Source organism: Pelmatolapia mariae, linkage group LG10_11 (genome assembly GCF_036321145.2).
Source record: "Pelmatolapia mariae isolate MD_Pm_ZW linkage group LG10_11, Pm_UMD_F_2, whole genome shotgun sequence".
Taxonomy (NCBI): Eukaryota; Metazoa; Chordata; class Actinopteri; order Cichliformes; family Cichlidae; genus Pelmatolapia; species Pelmatolapia mariae.
Window position 1 is genome coordinate 18584074 of NC_086236.1, and position 23919 is coordinate 18607992.

Below are 23919 nucleotides of genomic sequence, written 5' to 3' on the forward strand. Positions count from 1 at the left end.
AATCAGTGTCCTGGCAATATGAAAGCTTGACCCGGTGATACCACTGTATGAAAAATCAAACCATCAAACCACAAACAGTTGATCCAACAAAGAATGTGACTCAGTAGCATCAAATTTCAAATGACATCTATTCCATGTTTTTTCATAGAAATAAATTCTCATTGTTGGGCTATGAAGCAAGCAACACCCACAGTCGTAGGGTTGATCTTTTATATCACAACAACTAGATGCTTTACATTTTAATGTAAAGACCCAACAGTAACAGAAAGAAAACCCCAACAATCAGATGGCCCCCTATGAGCAAACACTGATGACTGATTAGGGATGAGGGGAAGGAGAGGGGACAAAAGACACACTGTGGCAGTAATCAATCTAATATATTCTGCAAAAAGGTGGCCAACAAAAGAAACCCTTGGGGGTAGCATATAACATTAATAAAACCAGAGAACCTCCCCTGAGTTCAGACCTTAGAAAGTTATTACTACAATAATTTTAAGAAGTAAAGCCCACCTCTTTATGCCAACAGTTTACAGGCACAAGTCGAAAACCAAAATGGATTTTCTTTATGGTATCTGAGCCTCCAGTAGCAAACAGGTGACGAATTCCGAGTGAGTGTTGATGGATGTTATGAGAATAGTTCACATAGCAGACACACCATCCTGATCCCTCGTCACACACATCCTGTCAACAACGCCGGCAGCTGAGAGACGTGTGACTCGGAGAGAGAGAGGCCGAAAGAGGCAGAAATACTGTACCAGACAAAAAGCATATGAGAAGAGGGGCCAGCTGTTAACAGCATGAAACGATTCACCAACTTTTCAGTCTCGCTCACGTCTTTGTGCAAAACCGAGCATTTGTTGTCGGTTATCACCTGTTAAATGCAAATTGTGGCATGTGATGACAGTGAGCACTGAAACCTCTTCTCTTTCTCCATTCAGCTATTGATCCAAGTAAATTCATCACACTGACAGATTAATCAAAACGCCCAAGTCACAGGCGAGAGTTTCAACAGGCGCGGGCCTTATTAAAGACCAGCTACTGCTGTGCAAGAGCAAGAGTGAGGGAAGACGTCAAGCGGACAATAAATTTCATCTTCCTCACACTTTTTCAGGCTAAATAAAAAACTATAGTGTGTTTTGAGACTGGGCTGGAAAAGGGGAATGGGCTCCAAGTGGAAGCGGTGGTTTGTTCTGGCTCTGGTTTCCATGGGGGTTAGATTCAGCGCAACACCAGCAGGAGACTGGGAGACTGGTTTGGTGTTACAGGAAGCTTAAGCTGAATACCTTCCTGCTTTCAGTGAGTCACAATGTTTCTCTGGAGCTATTGCTATTGGTTTATCAAATGTGATTAGCCTCAGTGTGCATGTGTGTAAGCGTTCCTTATAGAGGCTGAATAGAATTTAGCTGTGGGATCTCTGACTTTGGACTTCACACCAAAAGGGCTGATTGCTCTGACAGATAGACACGCTGTGTTTGCTTAAGTGGTTTTCTGGTAGGTTCAGAAAGACTAACTCCACCTGTTAAAAGAAACCTCCCCCACCTATAAGTTTTTCACTTAGTTTCGGTTACCTTCAAAGGCATGCCCATATGTACTTATGTGAGATGCTGTGACAGCACAGAAAAAAGACTCCAGCAAGCTGATGGATTTGAACTCAAGAACTTCTTGCTCTCAGGTGATGGTGCAACTACTGCACAACTATGCCTCAAACAATGACCCAAACTTCTTGTTAGAGTGGATTGTTAAATGTTTGTCATTTTTATGCTTGCCAACTTTGATGAAAGGGATTCCACTGTCCTTCCCCCCAGATTCTCGGGGTTCTGGGTAGGGGGCTGTAGGTTTGCTTACAGACACATCCTATCTGGAAGGTCTGTTTGATGTAAGCTTCCTGCCCAGCAGGAGGTCTCACACACACACACACACACACACACACACACACACACACACACACACACACACACACACACACACACACACACACACACATATACATACAGTGCCTCATCTTTGTAACCAAGGGGGGTTAAGAGGGGAGGTACGTGTTGTAAACTATTGTGTGAACTGTAACAGTTTGTCAATAAATAGCTGCGAGGGAAGCTGCTCTTTGAAGGACTTTGGGCTGGAGACAGGTTAGGAGCGTGAGCTCCAAGAGCTGGTTCTTGACCAAAGGCCTCCCTTGCGCAAGTAATCGATCGAACACTGTTGCCTTGTTTTCTTTCATGATGAATAAGTCTCTAGAACTAGCGGGGTTTGTGGGAACAGACCCAACACTTCTCAAGTGTGATAAGGCAATATTAAACGACAGTCGCAGAGCCATATGGTGGCAACACTCAAATTACTTTTTTAACAGTTTGGGGTACTGGATCCAGCTGACTGACCTGAGACATCTAAAATTTATTCAGGAAAGCCTTAAGGAGTTGGTGTTACATTATTTTGTAAACTGAGTTTTCATCACAGGGCGTTACCCTACCAGCGTGTTAAATTTCAATGCTTCGTCATGAAGCACGCAATTGCTGTAATTCAAAGATATATTGTCCAGTCTGCACAAAACTTAACAGGTTTGATGAGAGTCGTGCATCAAACACATAGTAGTAAGAAACTTTTAGAGCGCCACCTAGTGGAAACAGGAAATGTCATGTTTTATATTGTACTGTACTCCTCCCAGGTTGACTGTATGCACCTCAAGTGGTCTGAATGAACTTCAGAATATTTTGGTGTCTAAGCCTAACAAAAAGTGTCCACTTAGGAGTGACGGTGTTTTGGATTAGTGAGACTGTCATAAAATCATCATGTTCTCAGTTGCCTGAAGCCAGCAGCTCTAATTTTATAACTCGAGTTTACTAAGCAGATTTGTGTATTTGGGCTGTGGTACTAGAGCGCTTCACTGCTTTTGTAGAGCAATGCCAACAAGCCATTTCCCATCTCTTCATATAGTACATTTCCCAGAAGAGCACATCTGTGTGTCTGTCTGGATGAGTGTTTTTCAACAGCCCTGACCAGGAAACCACATGCTGAACATCACAGGGGAGATCACCTGCTGAAAGTGAGGTCACATACACATACACAGACATACTGGATGACAGACGGACATGCGCATACTCGTATATACACACACAAAAAAAACTTGTGCTTTCCGCTTTGTTGTTTTGTTTTTAACTATCTAAGCTAATTTATCTGTTTGTTTTGAAATTATCATTTTGCTTTTATTTTATTTGGACTTGATTTGCTTTATTCTTTAATCAAAGCTTCTTCTGACTCGCAATTCATTCGCTGATCTCCGTTGGGGCTGTTTTGGAGCTACGACCAGAGTGTGCGTGCTACTGCTTGTGAGATTAACAGTGCATTTCCAGCAGTCAGGTTATGCTGGAACTCAGCATGTCATTGGATTTGACAGAGGCTCTGCAAGGAACAACCCACACAGATGGGAAAAATGCTTTAACTCTGAAAAACACAAATTTTAAACGAGAGAGTAAGAAATCTGAAAGTAATCTTATGCACTCAGTAGAAGTCATTCAGAAAGAATGATGACATGAGATCAGATGATTTCAGCGACCTTCACATGCAAATTTTTAGTTTTTAAGGACTAACTTTGCTTGCTTTTCACCACCAGCTACAATCTCCAATGTTCTCATGACCTTTACCTTCTCAGGTTGTGAACCCGATTCCGGCGAATGTGCATGCCACACACTCGCACACACACAAACACACGCAGCCACTTTTTAACCTCTCCAGCCTGGGAAATACTTTAAGGAAGCGGAAGAAAAGGAAAGCAAGGAAACTGAGAAATAAATAACCCCTTTGTGCCGTGGCTATATAAACAGTGCAGCACATTACAGATTACTAAAGTGGCCAAACTGATAAGAAGCTTCCTACGCACTGCATGTACTATATTTGTGTGTATGTGTAGGTGAAGAGTGAGCGAAAGCAAAATCAACCTATGGAGAAAGATGTAACGAGACAGAAACAAGGGAAAAACTGGGAGAAAACAAATGAAAATGACAATAAAGATATAACAAAACAAAAAGCAAATTGTGAGACTCAGGAAAGACTGGAAGAAAAGCAGCATATAGAACGTTCTTCATACATGTCTCCTGATAACACATTTCCTTGTTTAGATATTAGACATTAGTCGATTTCCCCCCATTTTTAAGTGTCCGAAATCCAAACTTAGCCAGCCAGGCCAGCGTAGTAATTCCAAACTCCAAACAGTGATTGCTAAATATTGTAAATATTTGTACAATTCTGCCATTGTCTTGACTGTGTGGAGCGTGACAAATCTCACAACCAGCTAATCTGTGCCAAATAACACCGCAAAAAAATATGTAAACTGAATCCTAGCAGGCCAGCTGACCTAAATCTCGACTTTCCCACTAACTGACAGTGTAAAAAACGATGCTAATGAATCACAATACTTAAATGATAAGTTCAAAACAAATTTGGAACAGGATTCATTAAGCTATGATGTCAGGTCTCAGATTTTTTTGTGCGCTTGTGTGTCCATGTTGCACTGGCCAAGAAAAAAGTTAACACCAGCTGCCATTACACTGAAAAATTGCAGCTCTTGTGGGGAGACTCTCGCCTGGAGTTTCTCGGCACAGATGAAGCAAGCATTGAGGAACGTGCCGAAATGACTAAATCAAACCTTATTCAATCTCTCTGGCACACTGGAAAACTACCCGTGATGTCTGGCATGGGATTAGCCTGCACCTAGTGCCAGAATAACTGCCGGCTAGGATTAGAAAGAAAAAAATCAGTAACAGTTGATTACAACTGTTGCAACAACTGGAATGAGGGTCTAGAGGGTTCATTTAGTTGGTTGAGGGATGTAATAATGCAAAAGGGCAGGCTAACTGAGGACAAAGTACAGGGTTCAGACAAAATCACCGCCTGGATCTGACTGTGAAAACATTTAAAGGTTCCATCTGTGCATTTCTTGTTCTTTCTACATATCAATCCCTCTCTCCTCTGCTGTTTTATTTCATTTACATCTTATAGTCCTACTCCTCATTACATTTCGTCACGTCTCATGTCTTCCCAAAGGAGCCAGCCCATATGCCAGCTTTTCCAAATGAATGATAAGTGAACCTACAAGAACATGAAACTCTACTAGTCTTTCTGGTTTTAATACGGCACCAGAGCCTTTTATTAGAATCTCAGTGGTGTTTTAGGCCCAGCAGTGAGCTATCTTAAAAATTTTGAAAAAGGGGGGGTGGGGGGTTCTGCCTCATGTCAAAGAGTTTAAAACTGGCTTGTAAAATCTGCTGGTCTGATCTGTGCATGATGCCATGTTAAGACCTTTCTGGAAGACAATCTAGCTCTCCTTTTTAATCAGGCAAGGCCAGCCTTATACATGAAAGCTGCTGAAATCGTGACGAAAACAAGACAGTTAAGCTGAAGCGAGGTACTGCACCGATACCAAGGGCTCACCCCACATTTCTGGCTAAGTTACCATGGCAATCCTACGAGGTGAGAGAGAGGACACACCAGAAGAGAGTAAATCTCCTCAAAGGAGCTTCAGGAATTCAGGTAAAGACTCCCTCCCTGCTTTTCTTTTTCTTCTTTCTGTTAGATATAGTTTCCCTTTAAATGAGATCATTGAATATCCCAGACTTTATGAATCACATCACAATGTGTCAGTGCTTCCAAGTGCCCCATCCATTGTGAAGCAGGACTTTGAGACTGCTTTTCACTTCAGACGTGACTTTGATTTCCAGACCACTTTATATTGATGTATAAATCAGGCCTTTGCCAGGGGAGTAATCATAGTGGGTTTTACGGGGAGTGTGTTTGTGAAAAGAGAGAGGGAATAAAGAGATGAGAGGACTGGGAAGACAGTGAATACTAGGTTTTGGCTGCGTAAGTAGGACAATAGTTTTGTGTTCAACACACTGCAAGAAGATAGAGCTCTCAAAGAATTAAAAATGTCATTTCCTCTACAAAATGAAGACAAGTAGAGTGAAATCTATGAAAAAAATAGATAAAAGATTTATAAGTTAGAAGGAGAAGCAAGAGAAAACTTTCTCTGTCAGGGTTTCTCCTACCTCTAAGAAGCAAGTCAACGCAGGGGTGTTTTCCTTGATGGAGGCATTGTAGAAGTTGCTGGAGAACACCGGCGTGTTGTCATTAACATCCTGCAGCACAATGTCCACTTTCGCTGTCGATGACAGCGGCGGGCGTCCGCTATCCATCGCAACCACAGTCACACTAGGCGCTGGCTCTGATTCAAAATCCAGAGCAGTTGCTGTGGTAATGATCCCAGTAACTGGATCGATCGAAAACCAATCAGAGTGAGAGTTTTTGCCCTTTAGCAGGCTATATCGCACATCCCCATTGGGGCCCTGGTCCTTGTCCCTGGCAGTAACCTGAAGAACAAAGGATCCAGGATACACAACCTCAGGAATGGTTTGTCTGTACGCCTGCTGGTCAAACAGAGGGGGGTTGTCATTGACATCAGTCACCTGGATGGTGAAAGAGGACTCTGCTCTGAGCGGGGGTGTGCCAGAATCTGTGGCCATCACCCTCAGGTCATAGGAATCCCGCTCTTCTCTGTCCAAGACCTGGTCAACATATATAAGGTAAATGATACTGTCCTTGGTTGTAAGAGCAAACTTCCCATCACCACCCTCAAGGGACACATTGACGTTGGCGTACTCTCCATAATCTGGGTCGGTGACAGATATCCGAGCTACATATTGGCCGGGCTGGGCTCCTTCTGAGATTCTTGGAGAACCATCCTCACTGAGGAAGATGATGGTCATAGTAGGCTGATTATCATTGTAGTCACGGACATGAATAGTCACAAACGCATTGGTCACCTGTGAAAACAAGTTATAGGATTTAGATAATTCTTCTACTGGGAATTCATCAGCGCAGCACAAGTTCTTCACATTCATTATATTAGTTTGTACTGTTGGTATGCTTATATTGGCTATTTAAGACTAATTTAGGCTAAACATGGTAGTGGTCAGGAAAACAAGCTCCAGCAACACTTCATCATGTCACCACGTGTTGACACTGATGAAGGCTACAGACTGAAATGTGTTGGTCAAGCAATAAAGTTGTCCTTCATACTAGAAGTGCTGCTAGGCCTACAGTCACTCTTCTAAACCAAAGTGATGGAAAAGAAAATTAGCTTTGACCTGATGATGGTGATAGAGGAAACTCAGGGGATCACAAATCCTGAAACAGACTAGATAGCAATGCCATACAATATTTGTCTTAAAAAAGGTGAAACCAACCATAATGTGTCACTTGAATTCATTGTCTGGGAACCACAAAATTGAATGGAACCAGTGAGCAATCCATGTCTAGATAATAAGAATTTGGACCTTCAGTAACAATCAATAGGATTTATGCTCTTTGCGGCTCATTAGCACTTTCTATCTAATATAAGTATATAATACGATATGCTACTAACCATTAAACACACTGCACGGCTTTGTTAATGCACTATAATGAAGGGCCACAATGCAGTTACCTCAGGGTGGCTGGCATTATCCCTGGCCTGGACCACCAGTTCATGAACCCTCTTAAGCTCATAGTCCAGGGGTTTATTCAGAGTGATGACCCCAGACTTTACATCAATGACAAAGTAGCGTTCAGGGTCACTCTGACGTCGGTTGATTTCATAAAGCACCAGCCCATTATCACCTTCATCCTCATCTGTGGCAAACACCTGCACAGACAGCAAAAAAAAAATCCTGATGAATGTGGAGTCAAAAACATTATTTTAAAAACAAGTTAGAGCACAGAAACTAACCTGGAGGATACTGCTTCCCTGTGGGAGACTTTCAGAGATAATAGAGTGGTATCTGCTTTGATTGAAGACTGGCGCGTGGTCATTTATGTCAGTCACAGTCACCTCCAGGGTCATAGATCCCATCTTCCTAGGTGAGCCCCCATCAAAAGCCTCTATTACCAGGGTGTACGATGAGCGTTTTTCCCTGTCAAGCAGTCCATTGACTACCAGGTCTAGATATAGCACCTTGTTAGCACCTCTCTTGGTCTCAAGTTTGAATGTCTGGCCTACATTGCCCTCACGAATAGCATAGCCTTGGGTGGTCAGCTGGTCCTTGTCTGCATCGGTCGCTGGCTCCAGAGAAAACCTTGTGCCCACAGCTGTGTGCTCAGGGATCTTAAGAACAGCACTCTTTTTTGGGAACACAGGTGCGTGGTCATTGATGTCGTTGACAGTGATTGACACTTCAATAGTGACCCCGGTCATTGTAACAGCAATGAAGCTATAGTGGTCCCTCTGTTCACGATCCAGACGGCGTGCAGTGGTAATGATGCCTGTGGTCTCGTCAATATTGAGGTCATTGCTGACACCTGTGCCTTCATGGTCCGAGATGAAATAAAGACTTGCAGTTTCACCAGGCGGTAACCCAGCACTGATGTCCCCAACAATGGTCCCTGCTGGTTGCTCTTCATCCAGCTGGAGTTCTAGTGCACCGAGAACAGTTGTTGTCTGGACCAGAACAAGGATGACACAGAAATGAAAATAGACCTTCTGATGCCAAAGATGTGAGCGCACACAGGGTTCACTGACCCAAGACCTCCCTCTTGACCCTTTACTTGTTATCGGCATGGCTGGGTTCTAAAACTCCTGGAAGAAAAGAAGAGAGGGAAAAAAAATATTAGCCACAAAAATATGACTTTTTAAAAGTGCAGGTATATTTTATGAAACCTGCATTGAGCAAGTGTACAGTGCTTTTCATTCTCTATTGAAAATTCCCTCTTGAAAATTCACTTTAGCTGTTTTGCATGAAACAAAAAGAGAATGTTCATCTCCTTTTTTTTTCGCTGAGTATGTATCTTAAATCCCTGCATGACAAGGTGCTAACACATTTATAGTGGTATAGAACAGATATTAAAGACACTGCCTGATGAATTTCAGCTTTTCCCCCATAAAATAGATATATATAACATTTTAGACAGAACTTTCCAGCTGAATCTGGAACATTGAAAGAGCATGACAATAGACGTCTGAGTCTGTCCAGGATCCACAGTGGGTTGGACCAAACAGAGGACAGAGTCATAACTTATAGTTATCCACAGGATAACAACTTTTATCCACCGGGTGGCAATATCTTAAAGTGGGCAGAACATAACATAACTGTTTGTCAAATGTTTTATAGATAACACAGATCAGAACAGCAAATGCTTACATGCATAACGTACAAAGATGTAGAATGCCTGGGAAAGTATGCCTGTAGCTTAGCCTCTTAGCCTCTCTGTTTTCCCCAAACGTTAAATCATGCACGCATCCATAAAGTATCCTCCTCGTGCTAATGCCAAATCAATGGAAGTAATGATGAACAACTGTCCACAAACCCCTGCAGAGTCACACGCTTCTTGCCAGCAACTGTTTATGGTTAGCCTCTTGTGCCAGAAAGTGGTAAGGTACTGTAGGTCTACTCCAACACTTGACATGTCGACAACAGGAACGTTAATCACAAGATTTTCAAAGTCAAACTAAAACTCACCTGACAGTGTTTTAAGCTAACCTGCGGCATAACCACCATCTGGTACTTCCAGCAAGTTAAAACAAACACCAATAATTATCTGCAAATGGAAACTGACCCAGTTTTGACACACATACTTTTGCATACTAGCATAAAATCCTGGAAATACGCTCATAAATGTTCTGGCAAGTTTAACCGAACAAGTTTAACTGGACTCTCACGAGATAGATGCACGTTTTACCCCTTGGCGAAGTCTACAAATATTTAGATTACTTTCAAAATGAGACCAATTGTTTATGCACGTTCCACTCGTATTTATAAGGGAAGATTTATTGAGCATATAACTCTTCAAAACATCCTGCAATGAGGAGAACCGTCCAGCCCTGACACAACTCATTCATCACACTTTTGAGACCGGAGAGATGATGCTTTAACAATATTCTACGGCGATCTGAACATTAATGCCTAAACTCTCTGGAATGTGAATGATTCCTGCCCCTGTTGCTGTTAAATTATCAAAACTGTAAATGTGAGATGCAGGCAAAAGGCCAGTAGCAGACTGGAGACAAGTTTTCAATGGCGGGCGGTGGCCCTTGCTGGACGGCCATATTCACCAAAAAAAATCACTCCCACAGTGCATGTATAATCTGGACAGTTAACTTTAGGAATGTCTTTCACCTCTAGAGAAAAAGCCAGCCTGCTGCTGGCTGCAGATTTCGCACATACATTAAGCTAAAGAATTCATAGTCTCACACCCAAAAGGACCACAGACTTACCCTTTTGAATGACTGCTATCTCATATACAATAATCAGAAGGAAATGAGTTTCTTGCTAGTAGTAGATTTACAAGTCTCCTTAAAAACTTTTAAGTATGCATATGACACAAATAAAACACAAAAACAATATTTTATGTGATGAATCCTCGTGCTATCATCCACTTTACCAGTCTTCCTACTGACTCTGACCTCCTGAGGTCATTTATGAGGCCTCTGAGGAGGAAAGATTAATAAAGGCTATAGCTCCACGGGGACTGGGGAAGGGGACACTGATACTGGCCCCTCTGACTGACCCCTACATCTGGTACAGACGGCTGCTCTGGACAGTTGCTGCACTCCTACACAATGCTCAGGCTGAGCACATGTCTCCACACAAAGCCCTTCTTTTGTTGTCTCTGTGTTTGAAAGTAGTTGTCAGTGTTTGTGTCTGTCTGAAACAAGACGAAAAGAGAGGAGAGAGAGAAGTTCAAAGAGGTCTGGGAGACAATTAGGGGTGTGAGGATAAAACAAAGCCTTTTAACTGCAGTGAGGGAAACTCAGTGTCATAGCTTGGGCCTTTTGAGACGTCGCTCTGATGAAATTAACTCAGTACCATAACACAGTCATTGAGCAGACCAAGGAGAACAGCATGAAAAGAACAAAGCAGAGACGTGGAAAAAGCAGATTTGGAACACAATAGCAAAAGTAACATTCATTGCAGTTTGCTTTGGCTTGGCAGGCCTGTTGCCTTTAGAGACCACTGGACTGTGCAGGCAGAACTTATGATGTCAGAAAGGGTGTATTCCAGTCTTTTTATGTCTTTTCTCTCTCACTGCTTCAGTTGAGTGTCAGTGAAAGGTAATATTGATGAACTGATCGCATGGCTGCAATCTGTCACTGTCAATGAGCAGTCTGTCCATGACATCATCTCCACCTTTGACATGGGCTGCAATACACTTGTGTTTGCTTTGGAAAACACAAGCCGACGAGGGATGGAGAGTGCAGGGGCTAAAATAGAGCTCGTATTGAAAGTACTATGGCTTTAACAAAGAGTCAGCGGAGTAAAAGATAATCACCTGATACACTCCCTCTAGTGGCTCTCTTTAAAATTATGATGAATTATGCACGAGCAATTTAAAGAGGTTTGGAATTTCTCCTAATCTTAAAAAAAAAACAACAGAAAAATAAGACGTAAACAGGTTCAAGCAGCACAACAAACAAGATTCAACCTGTCTGTAGGCTTTCATGTGTGCATGACATGTACATGCAAGCAGTGACATCATCTGTGTGCGACCACATTGACAGACAGGGCAGACCCTGAGGGCTCCACGCAGTCTCAGCCACATTATATCTGGCATTGCACCCCCATAATCTCCTTCTGCTGTGTGCAGCCCTCAAAGCCTCAAATGCATGGGCCTCCGCTCTTAAGCGCTGCAGCCAAATAATAGAAAACCATAGCCTTTTCTATATGTGACCATTTAAAGCAGTACGGTATGTGTGCGAGGATGTGTGTAAATGTGTTTATACTATCGAAACTCAGTTGTCAGGAATAGCTTCTCCTCGTGCGGTGCCATCTCCCAATCCCTTGCATGTTCTACTCCTCCTCCTCCTTCCCTCTGTCCGTTCCCTCTAATGTATTTAGCAGATCTGGCTGGGCACGCCATAGTCAAGCTCAGCCAAGCTAAACAGGACTCAAAGTCACAAAGTTCCAAGTAAAAACTGGCCGCTCTGTATCACCGATATCGATGCCATCTTGTGCTCTGATGGAACAGCAAAAGGGTTGCATTAAGCTGGTTTCTCAGTGGTTAAAGGGTAGGGCTTTGCCTATAGATACTTGTCAGGCACTCATTCACTCCTGGAACTGCTTCCGTGTCACTCAGAACGCTGGCCAAACTTTGTGATTGACAGTAAAGACAGAAAGAGAAGAGAATAAAAGGAAAAAGTTTCATGCTGTGTCAAAAGTCAACAATAAAATGTGCCACAAAGACAGAACACTGGATACAACCATCTTTTTGCATTTTTAAAACCCCATCTGTTAAAATCTAGTGTATGATCAGGCACAAGACATGCATGCTTGATAACCCCAACATGGCAATGCTCTGGTTTGTAAAAGTGTGACAAAGCATTTTCTGTGCAAGTATACGGTTACATTTAAATGACTGAGAATGAAAGGTTAGGTCAGTTTGTAGTGAAACAGGCTGCAGCGGTCTGCAGTGCCAAAAAAGCTTTGTGGGACGAGGGAAGGAGGGCTGAGTCTTGCAGGGGGTATAGGATGGAGGAAAGCTTTGTTCTTCAGTTTTCATGTCACTCGGGTTGTGTGTCTGTGCGCGTGTGTGTGTTTAGGAGCACAAAAACAATGACTGCTGTGTCCCCTTGAGTTGCCTTGCCATGCATATCTGGATATAGATGTCCTATTTCTAACCCCAGCTGTCACCAGCACTAGGCACATGTGCGTGTGAGCCGTCTGTGTGTCTTTGTGCATATTACGTGTAATTCCCCGGCTCCGCTTTTACTTTTCCTCAATTTAAGAACCTACACTAAAGGTGGATATCAATTTCAATTCATTTCCACAACTGAATCAACCCCCACCCAGTGATTCTGAAGGATAACAGCACCAGGCTCTCAGACAGCCAGACGGCCACTGTCTGGAAAGTTGCACACACACTGAAATATACATGTTTGTGCTACACCAAAACACAATCAATATTAATACTACTACTCATAGAGCGAGTTCATGACTGTGTCATATGACTGGAGTACATCACCCAAGGGATGCATGTAACTGTAAAAGCTCTCACAACCAGTGAAACGCAGCCTAATTCCAGTGTGAAGACTGGTAAGCCCTTAGTAAGTACATTTGAATTAATTATGATGGAATAAGAACCAGTTCCTTGGCAGTCCTCTGCTTTAGATGTCAGTCCTAATCCATCCACAACCAGATAGTGTAAAAAAAGTGAAAGAGAATGTGCTAAAACTGGTCGGGCGTTGGTCTCCTGTGGATAGTGTCGTAATTCATCTCACATATCTTATTATAATTTGAATAAAATTTCTGCCATTTAATTCGCTTCCTATCAAATTGTTACTAAGATCTAAAAGCTCAATTACAAACTCTCTTATAAGGACTCATTTATTACACATTTATCTCAGCTTTGTGAAAGATTTTGGTTTGTTTTTTAAATTTTGTCCATAAAACGTTGCTCTGGAGTTTGATTTTATCACCTTTTTCCTATGTCAAGTGACATGAGCATGGCTGCAGAGGGTGGGCAAGGGGAAGTGAGTTCACAGAGAGCACAGCGGTCTATGCCAGGAACCTACTGAGAATGAGAATGAAGTCCATAATCTGTTTTCATTTGTGGCTTTCATGCCAAATCAAATAGAAAATGAAAAAAGTTAAAACAATGGGCTTTCTGATTGAGGATGTAAATATAAGAGAAAAAAACTGCCTAATCCAAAGGTATTTGGAAAGTTAGTTATTTGCCTCCACACTCTTATTTGGATATAAAACCATGTCATGACTTATTTAAAGGTGCAATCTGTAAGAACTTTAAAATAGATTTTGGAAAATGAAAAAGCAGTTATTGTTATCACCAGAATGTGAAGACTTAACAGTTATGAAGTTATGACAAACATGTGCAGTGCTGCAGAGATGTCTACTGAAGTTAGCATGTCAACCAGTTAGCGCTGGCCTACAGTACCACTTTGAAAGTCCAGGTGGGCTAATGAGTCAATGTAGCACTCGGTCTGCTTTCAGTCCAAAATGAAAGAAAGGGGCGCCTTCAGACAAGGAGACTGCATTTCCCTTTGCTAACACAGGAATATTTAAAAGGAGGCTACCCAGTCTTGCTTTTATACTTTGTCTTTCTTGAGTCTCACAGTGCACAGCCTCCATTTGAGCCAACAGAGAAAACAGCTCCATTCACACAAGAGATTGTCTGATTGTTGGTGATTTCTCTGTATTATTGTAGGGTTTTCACCTTACATTATCAAGTGCAATTTGGTGTGATATAAATAAAATTGAATTTAATTAAATTCACAGGTGACACTGGTGGATCGGAGATAGCGGTACTCAAAAAATGATTGTTTAAAGGGCTTATTCTCTTTACCAAATAGTAATAATATCCTAATCTTAAAACTGAAAACTAAATTGGCAATAGTCTATCATTTGGATCTGGCTCTACATATATATACTTTCTATTTTGCTTTGTTGTCAATGTATCAGGTCACATCCCAAAAATACACTCCGCAACACACACACACATTCTTCTATGAGCTGGGGCAGAATAAAACCAATAACAGCTCTTGGGAATCACTGCCTAGCTACATATTCTGAGCATTACTTAGACTTACTTATCTGTAATTGTGCTAAATTCCTAGAAGTCATTACTGGCTAAAGTTACGAGTCCATTTCAATTTAGTATGCTGCTCCAAAAATAGACAAGTTACGCTTTAATTTTTGCACATTACTACTCAAATTCTTACTTCAATGGGGATACCACCTGAAGAAAAAAAATGACTGCAAAAGACATAGACATAGCACCAAGTTGACAATTCAAAGCTAGTATGATGACTCAAGATTTGTTTATTTACTCTCACAGAGGCTGTCAAGCCAGAATGCAGACACATACAGTTACAAATGACACCAGGTCCCCCGTGACAAAACGTCCTAGATTTTACCGGCCGACAGAGAACGGCGCCGTGCAGATGGAAAGAGCAGAGAAAGAAAAGAAAATAGAGATGCAGCAGAAGAAAAGTTTGATTCAAAATAGGATTTCTTTAAAGAAAACAAAACAAAAAAGTTAGTGTGAGCGAACGCACAAATGCAGACTGACATGTACACACATAAATAATGTACCCTGTGGACCATCTGTGAAGCCATGGAGCAAGTGAAAACACAGCCGGAGCTGCTTCGCTCACCTCTTAACCTTCAAGGCCAAGTGAATGTGCAGTGAGCTTAGCTCTTCTGATGAATATGTGTGTTTTTCTCAAGGTTTTAAAGGTTTTCTGAAAAGTTTTTTTAAAAAAAGAGCAGCATAAGAGAGAATTCAGTATGAAAATAAGACAAAAGACAGAGGGGAAAAAAGCAAACAAAAAAAAAGATTATGTGGTGAAACGTTTAATAAAGTGAAGCAGCAGCTGCCACCTACATCACTCGCTGCCCCTCACCAGCAGAGCATGTTTAATATCCCATATGGGCAAGCTGTCGAGCTGAACCTTATCCATGACTATGTCAAACAATATTACACTGTAGGTGAAATGAAAAAAAAAAATACCATGACAGGAGCTCATGCATTCCTTTTTTTATTCATGGTTTGCATTTTGAGCTCTGTACGTGAGAAGAACATCTATTGTGTCCACTGCAGTGAAAAGAAAACACTGACTGGAAGCAATTAAACATTAGGAATTATTGTTGAATGTGGAAGACATTAAAATGTAACAACAGCTACTTAATGAGTCCATTTGGTTGCATAATGCTCTAAACCACAGTGCTCGGTTACAGAAATATTGTTACACTGGAAGTTTTTATTCATAGTTTGTATGTTTTATTCATTATTTCTGGATGTTATTATTAAGTAAATCCATATAATTACCAATCACTGTACACTTTATTATGTTTAAATGAAAACCTGAACAAATAAATTCCATTGTTGATTTATACATATCTGTGTCTATCACTAACACCCACACATACTTGTGAGAACACTTCATTGACTTACTTTAATTCTCTAGAGGCTTATCCTAACCTTAAATGCCTAACCCCGACCTTTAACCCCTCTTCAACCCAGTCGTAATTCTCGGCCTAAAACTTTAAAATGAATCTTAAACCTTCTGAGGATTAAACCTGGTCCCCGTAAGGGAGGTGTACGGGGCAGACTTTTGTCCCAACAAGTGATGAAAGCGCGCAGTGTTATATCAGAAGACTCACAGAATCAGCTAATGAAGAAAAAGAGGAAAAGTCCAAAGACAAAACACTCAGCTGGTAGCCAAAACAGGGCTAGTAAAAGGGAAACGGCACACCGTCTTGCAACTTAAACATACACAATGAGATACACAAGCAAGTGCACACTTTAATCTCCTTCTGTATTCCATCCAATAAAATAATCAGAGACATGGCCTAACAGCAAGCCAGGCACAAAGTCGTATCAGGTCATGTTATTGTTTCAGAAAACACATAAATATTAATCATGGTGATAAAAATGTTTTGATGAAAACCTCGCCAGCTATCAGAGCAATTTCTTAGGGTAAAGAAAGGTCAGTATCTTTGTTAAAAATAAAAAAAAACCTACAGAGAGACATTGAACTTTGGTTCTTGTCTGGTGACTTATCTGGGAAACTATCAAAATGTGTAATTACTCATCTGTAGCTGAGGACAGTGCCTTGGCCTATAAGTTATTAATTTCTCCATCAACTCTTGGGCTAGTGGTGCGCCGGCAGCTGTTCTCCAAAGAAAATGCCTTTGTATCATGTTTCTCCATTATATTTCTTGTGGTAAGCCTGGGAATTAAAACTGTCTATCTTTTGTTTTCAATTTGTTCAACACAGTTGAACAGGCATCCAAACACATCAATTATACGACAAAATTAAACACTGACAAAAAAAGGCTGATGAGATAGACAGCTTGAGGCTTCAATTGAAAGCTTAATGCATGAACTGAGCAACAGTAGCTCACTCTTTGACATAAAAGTTAACAACAGACAACATTTTTCACAACCTTCAAGGCTGCTTTTCAAATTTTTCAAACTTCATCAAATTCTCATTAACTGAGCTCAAAATCTTGTAAATGGTAGATGGACTGGTACTTATAAAGTGCTTTTCTAATTTAATTGAGCCCTCAAAGCACTTTATGTTACCCTTTATTCACCCAATCACACACAGATTCATGCAAGGTCATTTTTCAGAGGTGTGTAAGTGTGTGCAAACCTCTAAAATTTGCACATGCACTCACACGGATGCTTCGGGGGGCCGCTCAGGGTTCAGTATCTTGTCTAAGGATACGTTGATGCACAGACTAGACTAGACAGGGATCAAACCCCCGACCTGGTAGATGCCCCACTCTACCTCCACTCCCACACTCCTGCAGCTTCTACCTAGGAACCGTCTACTGATGTGGATCCAGATTCCTGTTCACATAGTTCACATATAAAAAGTGTCTAAGTTATCAAGAGCCCCAAAAACTTTCTTCCCAGCCAACTTTTTTTTCTTCCCTCCTTTTTGTTCCACACCGCCCACACACATCCAGCCCATGAATCCCTTAGCTTGCATAACACATTGCTTCACCTGAGCTGCGATGCCCTACACAGCTCTCAGCTCGCCGCAAGTGTTTGAAGTTACCAGAAGCTCAGATCATCTCACTTACTTCATTAAAAACACATGAGACGCTACACAGACAGCTTCTCTCTTCTTCCCCGCTCAGCGTGCTTGACTCTGAGCGCAGACACTCCTTATCCATAAAGCGCTCACATGGGCAGGAGCCAGTTACCGCATTTCATTCATCTTTGCTCAGAGCCTAAATTCATCCCTTCGTGCGTCTAATGAAATGAATACATCACTTCATTCAAATACATGTGAGTAGAAGTGGAGCATTTGCCAGTACTAATCATCTCCTCACTGAGGGAGAATCAATAAAACAATCTCAGCTGCTATTATCTAAGGCTACAGTGCTGCAAAGATAACAAATTACCTAACTGCCACTAACAGTGTTATATACATATGTACATGAACCAAGTTTAAGTTTTGGACTGTTGAGTATTAGAATATTGGAAATTATAGAAGGGTTTTCTAGTAGTTTCTGACAGATTAAATGGTTACTGTGTTAGTTAAGAAAACAGCTGAGAGATTAATTGCTAATTGCAAATAGTGATTAGTTGCTCCCCCAATGAGAGATCTCAGCTATAGCCACACACTTACTTTCGTGCACACACGCATGCATTTACTCATTCATCTGCTACAACAACAAGGTACCCACATTTCCAGTGGTCTGGCCACACTTCTGGAAGTCAGTGTCACACCAACTTGAAACTTGAGACAACATAAAGCTTTAGAGCTTTCCATCTGCAGCTTCAATCAGGAATATAGCAACCCATTCAAAGCAGTCAGTATTCTAGGTCTTAATCATGAATCAGCTAAAAGCCTGATGTGCAGCCACTCAGTTTATGGGATAATGTTTGATGTTGAATTTTAAGATGAGAGTGTAGCAAGGTAATGCATTTCAAGCTCAGCGCTTTGGTAAAGTAGGGAAACTGGTGCAAAAGCCATGCAGAAAGCCTCTTCTGTAAAACTATCTTTTTTTTCTCCCCATTTGTTTGTAATCTTTCATGTTCGGTTTATCATTACAGTAGGATCCCCACTGCCAGGACAAAGACCATGAATAATGAAGACAGCAGTTCAAAATATGCGTTTCAGAACAAACCAAAAGCTCCAGCCAGTCAATCACTCAGCGTCTGACAGGAGAGTCAAGCCACTTCCTTTGAATGGTTGAGACTGTCCTACAATAATATCTTCTCCAGTGCCACAGATAAATGGATTTTCATTCCATACATTGAAAGGTAAGATCTGTATTTCCCAAAGGGGGACAGACTACAGAGAACTTTAAGAAAATAGTTTTCAGTGTGAGCTCAAAGATGAGGCATGACTTTGGATGACTGACTAACGGGGGTTTGATTAAGTTTGCTAGTATATTCATAAGATAAGCAAGTCTATGACCACACAGTGGGAAGAATAATCTTGTACTTCATAACTCAAAAATTATCTTCCACAGTTGCAGCAGCAAGAATGCGGCTGTTCTACACAGGACTGTGATTTTCATTTTGGGTAATCCATGCACATGTAAGCCAAGATTTAAAGTGGGAAAATTTCACAAATCATAACAATAACGAGATGACCAACTTGGCGATTGTAGCTGTTAATCAAGATGTGGGATTATAACAAAGAACAATCGAGGAGTAGTTAGCAGATGAGACTCCTGATCAGCAGAAATCTTGCTTCTAACTCTACTAGTAAAGCTATTAATAACAGTCTGGCCTTCCTGTGTGGATGGTGATGCAAACAAGAAGTGACTTTCCAGGAAAACAGAGCTACTCCCTCACACAGCGGTGCAGCCTACAACTGCTTATGGTCTACACCCTCCGTAATAAATTAAGATGGCATTAAAGTCCCAAAATATTGGGTCTTTGGCTTATGTTATGTCTACGATGGCAGACTGAGAGGTAAATAAAAACACCGACACAGACTCGAGGCATCAGCAGCATGCAGTGAGTAAAAAGATGGAGGGTAAATATTTAACACACTAGCTACTCATCGTGGAGCCAGAGAGAATGGAAACAACCTTTGCTGTTTATGTTTGTGTTTGTGTTTTGCTGGCTGGTAGTGCGTCTGCATCATATTTGCATACCTGAGAGAACACGAGTCTAACTTGGCATTTATCACGTGTTAGGGCTTGTTGTGTATTTGTGTGTGAGTGTGCGTGCAAGAGGAAGAGTTAGATGGAGAGGAGTCTGTGAGTCACTTTCCGATATTTGTGCTCAGACACTGATTTCACATGCTTGAGAAACAAAAACCCAGGAAAAAACAGTTCTGGGATACAATTAGATTTTTTTTGATTCAGAGGCATCATTTGGATGGGGAAGATATTTTCAGTTTTTCTCACTTCGCTCTCCCTCATTGGCAGCACTTGGTGGTTTGAGATGATGAGCTGAAACACAAAAGATTTACCCGCTACAGTTTTCTCCGCAATACTGTATGTGTATTGTTTTCGCAATCTTTTTTTTTTTTTTTTTTTTTTTAATCAGACCGTGAGAAAAGAGTTATGGGATTAAATCACGCAAGTAATGAAACCTGACTGGGAAAAGAGGTATTTTTCTTTCTTATGTGGCTTTTGTGGGAGTTGCAAAGAGGACAATGGTGTATACAGTACTAACAGAATTTCAGTGTCAATGTGGGTGGCAAATGCACAATTTGATTACCCTGTGTATTTCAGGGTAAACTCCCAAACATTGCTTGAGATTTGCAAAAAAGGAATAAAGCTGTAGCTTGGACATTCCCTTAAGGAACAGCATTAGAATGAACAAGGAGTATCCTTAAAGGAAGAAGAAAAAGAAATTGATGACAACTCAAAAACTGAAATGGAACAATATTTGGCTGTTTGTCAGTGTGATTCAGATGTAGGATTTCAAGATTGAAAAAACAGTATGAGCCTCACCCAGCATCAAATTAAAATCTAATCCAGCCTCCAGATATACTCCTCTTGCATCACGGAGCATGAATTTACCAGGACGAGATAAAAACAACTGTGAAAATAACCCGGGTTGTTTAAAATCCTTCTCCTGCGAAGAAGGATCTGTTCTGCCAAGCAGCTGATGTGAATAATTATAAGTTGTTAGTATAAACTGAGGCTCTGCTCAGTTGTAGCTACTAGTGGCACTAGATATGCATATGGTTCCTGTTAGAAAAATGTCTTGCTGCACGCCTCATCACTCTGCAAGAAACCAAACTCTTGCTGTTTTTATGCAGACCAGAGGCTGTCTCTGAGGTCAGTGTACTGCAAGGCTGGAGCACATGGGACGATGTAAGTGGATAGTGCAATAATGCAAACATCAGTATCCCCTGCATACAGCAGAAAACCAAGTGCCGAGGAGCTCAGTGGACACCAGATATGACTGGAATAAGTATTGTGGTTAGGAATTTGAATATGCCCGTGGGTTCCCATTTTTAGCTTTTGGCCATGTAAACATATACAGACAGAAATGGCTGAAATAACAACACTTTTATGTTAGAGGGGGAAAAAGTTAGATTGAGTCAAAATCTGTTTGCCGCATAACAAAACTGCCATGAGCAGTCCAAACTAAACTAAAGTATACAGTCCATGTCTACTGAGAGAGTCCTGCTCCAGTCTGGGGTTCTGTTTTCATAATCAGAAAAGCAGAAATGAGGAGCTACAACAGCATTTGCAGAGCAGACCCTGTGTGTGCCTTGCTCAGTGGTACACAGCAATATTTAAAATTCTTTCCGCTAGTGATGCCTTGCGGGCATTTTTCATTGTCACACCAGTTGGTCTCCCTGAGAAATACTTTTAACAAACGCTGACCCACTTTGTGCACTTCATGGTGTTTCCCATTAAGTGGTTCTATCGTCCCTCCAAAATAAAAAGAGTAGCTACTCTGAGCCTGCCAACACTGTGGAAGAAACCACTGACTTGCCGTTACCAGCTCCATAAAGCGTAATTAGCTTGTGTGGTAGTCGACCGGATTGGCCGCTTTTTCATTTCAAACGGGGATGAATCACTCTTTTTTTCCATCCTCTCTGACTGGGAATCAATAATCAATATTAAGTTACAGTGCATCACTGTGATGCACTGATCTTGTGCTACTTTTGAGTCTCTCTAGTATAGCCTTCCACAGCACAGTACAGAGATCAGCTATCAGCCCATGCACGCAAGGTGCAGATGCAGGGTGCATACCCCTCTGCATGGGAAACCAGCAGCCTCCTCCCAGTAAGAGACTGTCTGCCTGCATTTATTCTTTATTCTTATTCCGTGAATGAGACATCACTGTTTAGATAAGAAGTAAAAAGCGATCACTTACACTCATCGGACCCCCGCTGCTCTGGATGTGCACCCTGGATATCCCCTTCACAACCTGATTAGTATGCAAACGGGTTTCCAATCCCTCCCAAACGACAGACAATCCGCCAGGACAGAATCTTGAATGGAACCTTGCTGGTCAGCTGGACTAGGCTTTTTGATGTTCCATAATATCCACAGAAAACGCCAGTAGTGCTAATTCCACAGATGCCCTAATCCCGCTGACCGACAGGTTGGGTATTCCACAGGGAAGGGTTTTTATGCGTCTCCGTCCCCGAGTCAGGTGAGCGCGTTTGGATCAGCTGGGAAGCTGCACGGCTTCTTCACTATCTGCAGCAGAAAGGAGACGCTTGTGGTCCTCTGCACAGTCTCTCGTTGATCTTCAGTGTTTCACTTTTCGCTTCTCTCTCGCTCCCTCTCTCTCTCTCTCTCAGCATCCAGTCATTGAGACACGGTGCTTTTTGGATGTGTGTGTGTGCGTGTTGAGACAGAGTCGCTTCAGGGTACCGTGCACCTCACCAACCGAAAGCCGACTCGTCCGCCACAAGGCCCAGCCCCCTACTCAGCTCCATACCCTCCTCCACCTCTTCCTCCCTCCTTCACTTACTTGGATTGCTAATTTATTCGGGTAGCTACACAAAAGGGGGGACAGACGTGAGGGAGGCTGTGGAATACAGTAGGGAGAAAGGCTGGAGAGCAGACTTTGGTGCCCCCCAGCTCCGTTCAGTGGAAGTGGCCAAGTCTTTGAAACAAAGGAGCGCACCATGCGCCATCAAAGCACTAGTCTTTATGCAGGTCCCTGTATATATTTTTCCATTTTAACCTTTCTGATCCTTTTTATTAATGACGAAAAATTAGAATCATAGCCCATGTGATGGTAATTCGGGAATGTGGTGTTCTCATGAATATCTAATTGTACTAGCATTTAAATTCCAAGTTAAAATGGCAATAATAAAATTATTATAGTTTACAGTTAAATAAAATTACCAATTACTTATATTTATGCAATTGAATGACGCTTTTACACTTCACAACAATGCCTTAAATCCTTTTTTTCATATGGGAGGAAATACTGTTACATATGTAACCAAATTTATTTTTTGCAGTTGTGTTTAGGGTAATTGATGAGATTTTACAAGCATCTTAAAGCTTGTGACTATAACCTGCAGCAGATCAGACTGGGCTGAGGTTCAGACACATATAGACCACACAAGCAAGTACTCATGCATGTACACACACACACACTGCTAGAATCAGCAAGATGAGAGTCATTCATCACCCCAGATTTTAGGTCAAGCCTCTACCTGCATCACTGAAGCAGAGCGATGGAGGAGAGGTAGATGAGGGAGAGCTGTGTCGCAGGAGAATGTGTGAACAGGGGGCTCGTGGGAGTGGTGGTGGTGGTGTCAAGGACAGCAATCAGTCAGTCCCCTCTTGGTTTAGGAGTCCACCAGAGATAGATCTGTTGTTGCAGTCAGTATAGGGGAAGTGGTACTTTAACATTTTTACCACTAAGTGTTATATTTAACCACAGCGACTGGGACATGATGGCCAGACACCATGGACTCAAACCCAGTGAACTCTACAACAGACCCAATTTACACTAGAAACTGTTTGGTTAATGGCTAAAGCAGGCAACAGTGATTTATGAAACACAAACAAGCATAATCTCCCCATATTATGATGTTTGTCACTTTGGGATTGAACCATAAGTCATGACAGTAGTGCAGTGTGCTAACGTTAAAGTATTATCTTATACCAGAGGGAAGGAGAAGAGGACGAGAACATAAGAAATTCACCTATTGCATTTTATGGTGTTGTTTGAGTGTTAGGTAAAAGCGCCAGTTGATCCCGTGTAAAAAAGAAATGTATTTTTACCTCCTGACTGAATCCAAGGCCACAAAATCACTTGAACTGGATATGACACGGGATATAAAAATCTATAAAAGCAGGCACAATTGTTGCCTGGAAGTTATGAGCTCAGTACTTAGCATGCTGGATTTGAAAAGCATTACCTGGCAGAAAAGCTCTGACAAGTTTAAAAGGTGCAAAGTCCTGATCGGTTCAGACAAAGGTTTGCTCGCTGAGAATTAACTTGAAACTGGCTACTGGGCAACATATATGTGGA

General features: G+C 41.7%; 1 protein-coding gene across 1 annotated transcript in view; it reads right to left on the minus strand.

Annotated features, from left to right (window-relative positions):
• LOC134636209 (protocadherin-16-like) overlaps window positions 1-22267 on the minus strand; it is an 85610-nt gene extending 63343 nt beyond the window's left edge. Inside the window, exons 1-4 of the mRNA XM_063486088.1 lie at window positions 21793-22267; window positions 7757-8602; window positions 7475-7672; window positions 6039-6812 (exon numbers count right to left, since the gene is read on the minus strand). Of these exons, the coding sequence (XP_063342158.1) occupies window positions 6039-6812; window positions 7475-7672; window positions 7757-8584 (1800 nt within the window). The 5' untranslated portion in view covers window positions 8585-8602; window positions 21793-22267. The remainder of the gene's footprint in view (window positions 1-6038; window positions 6813-7474; window positions 7673-7756; window positions 8603-21792) is intronic.
• Between the last annotated feature and the right edge of the window lie 1652 nt (window positions 22268-23919).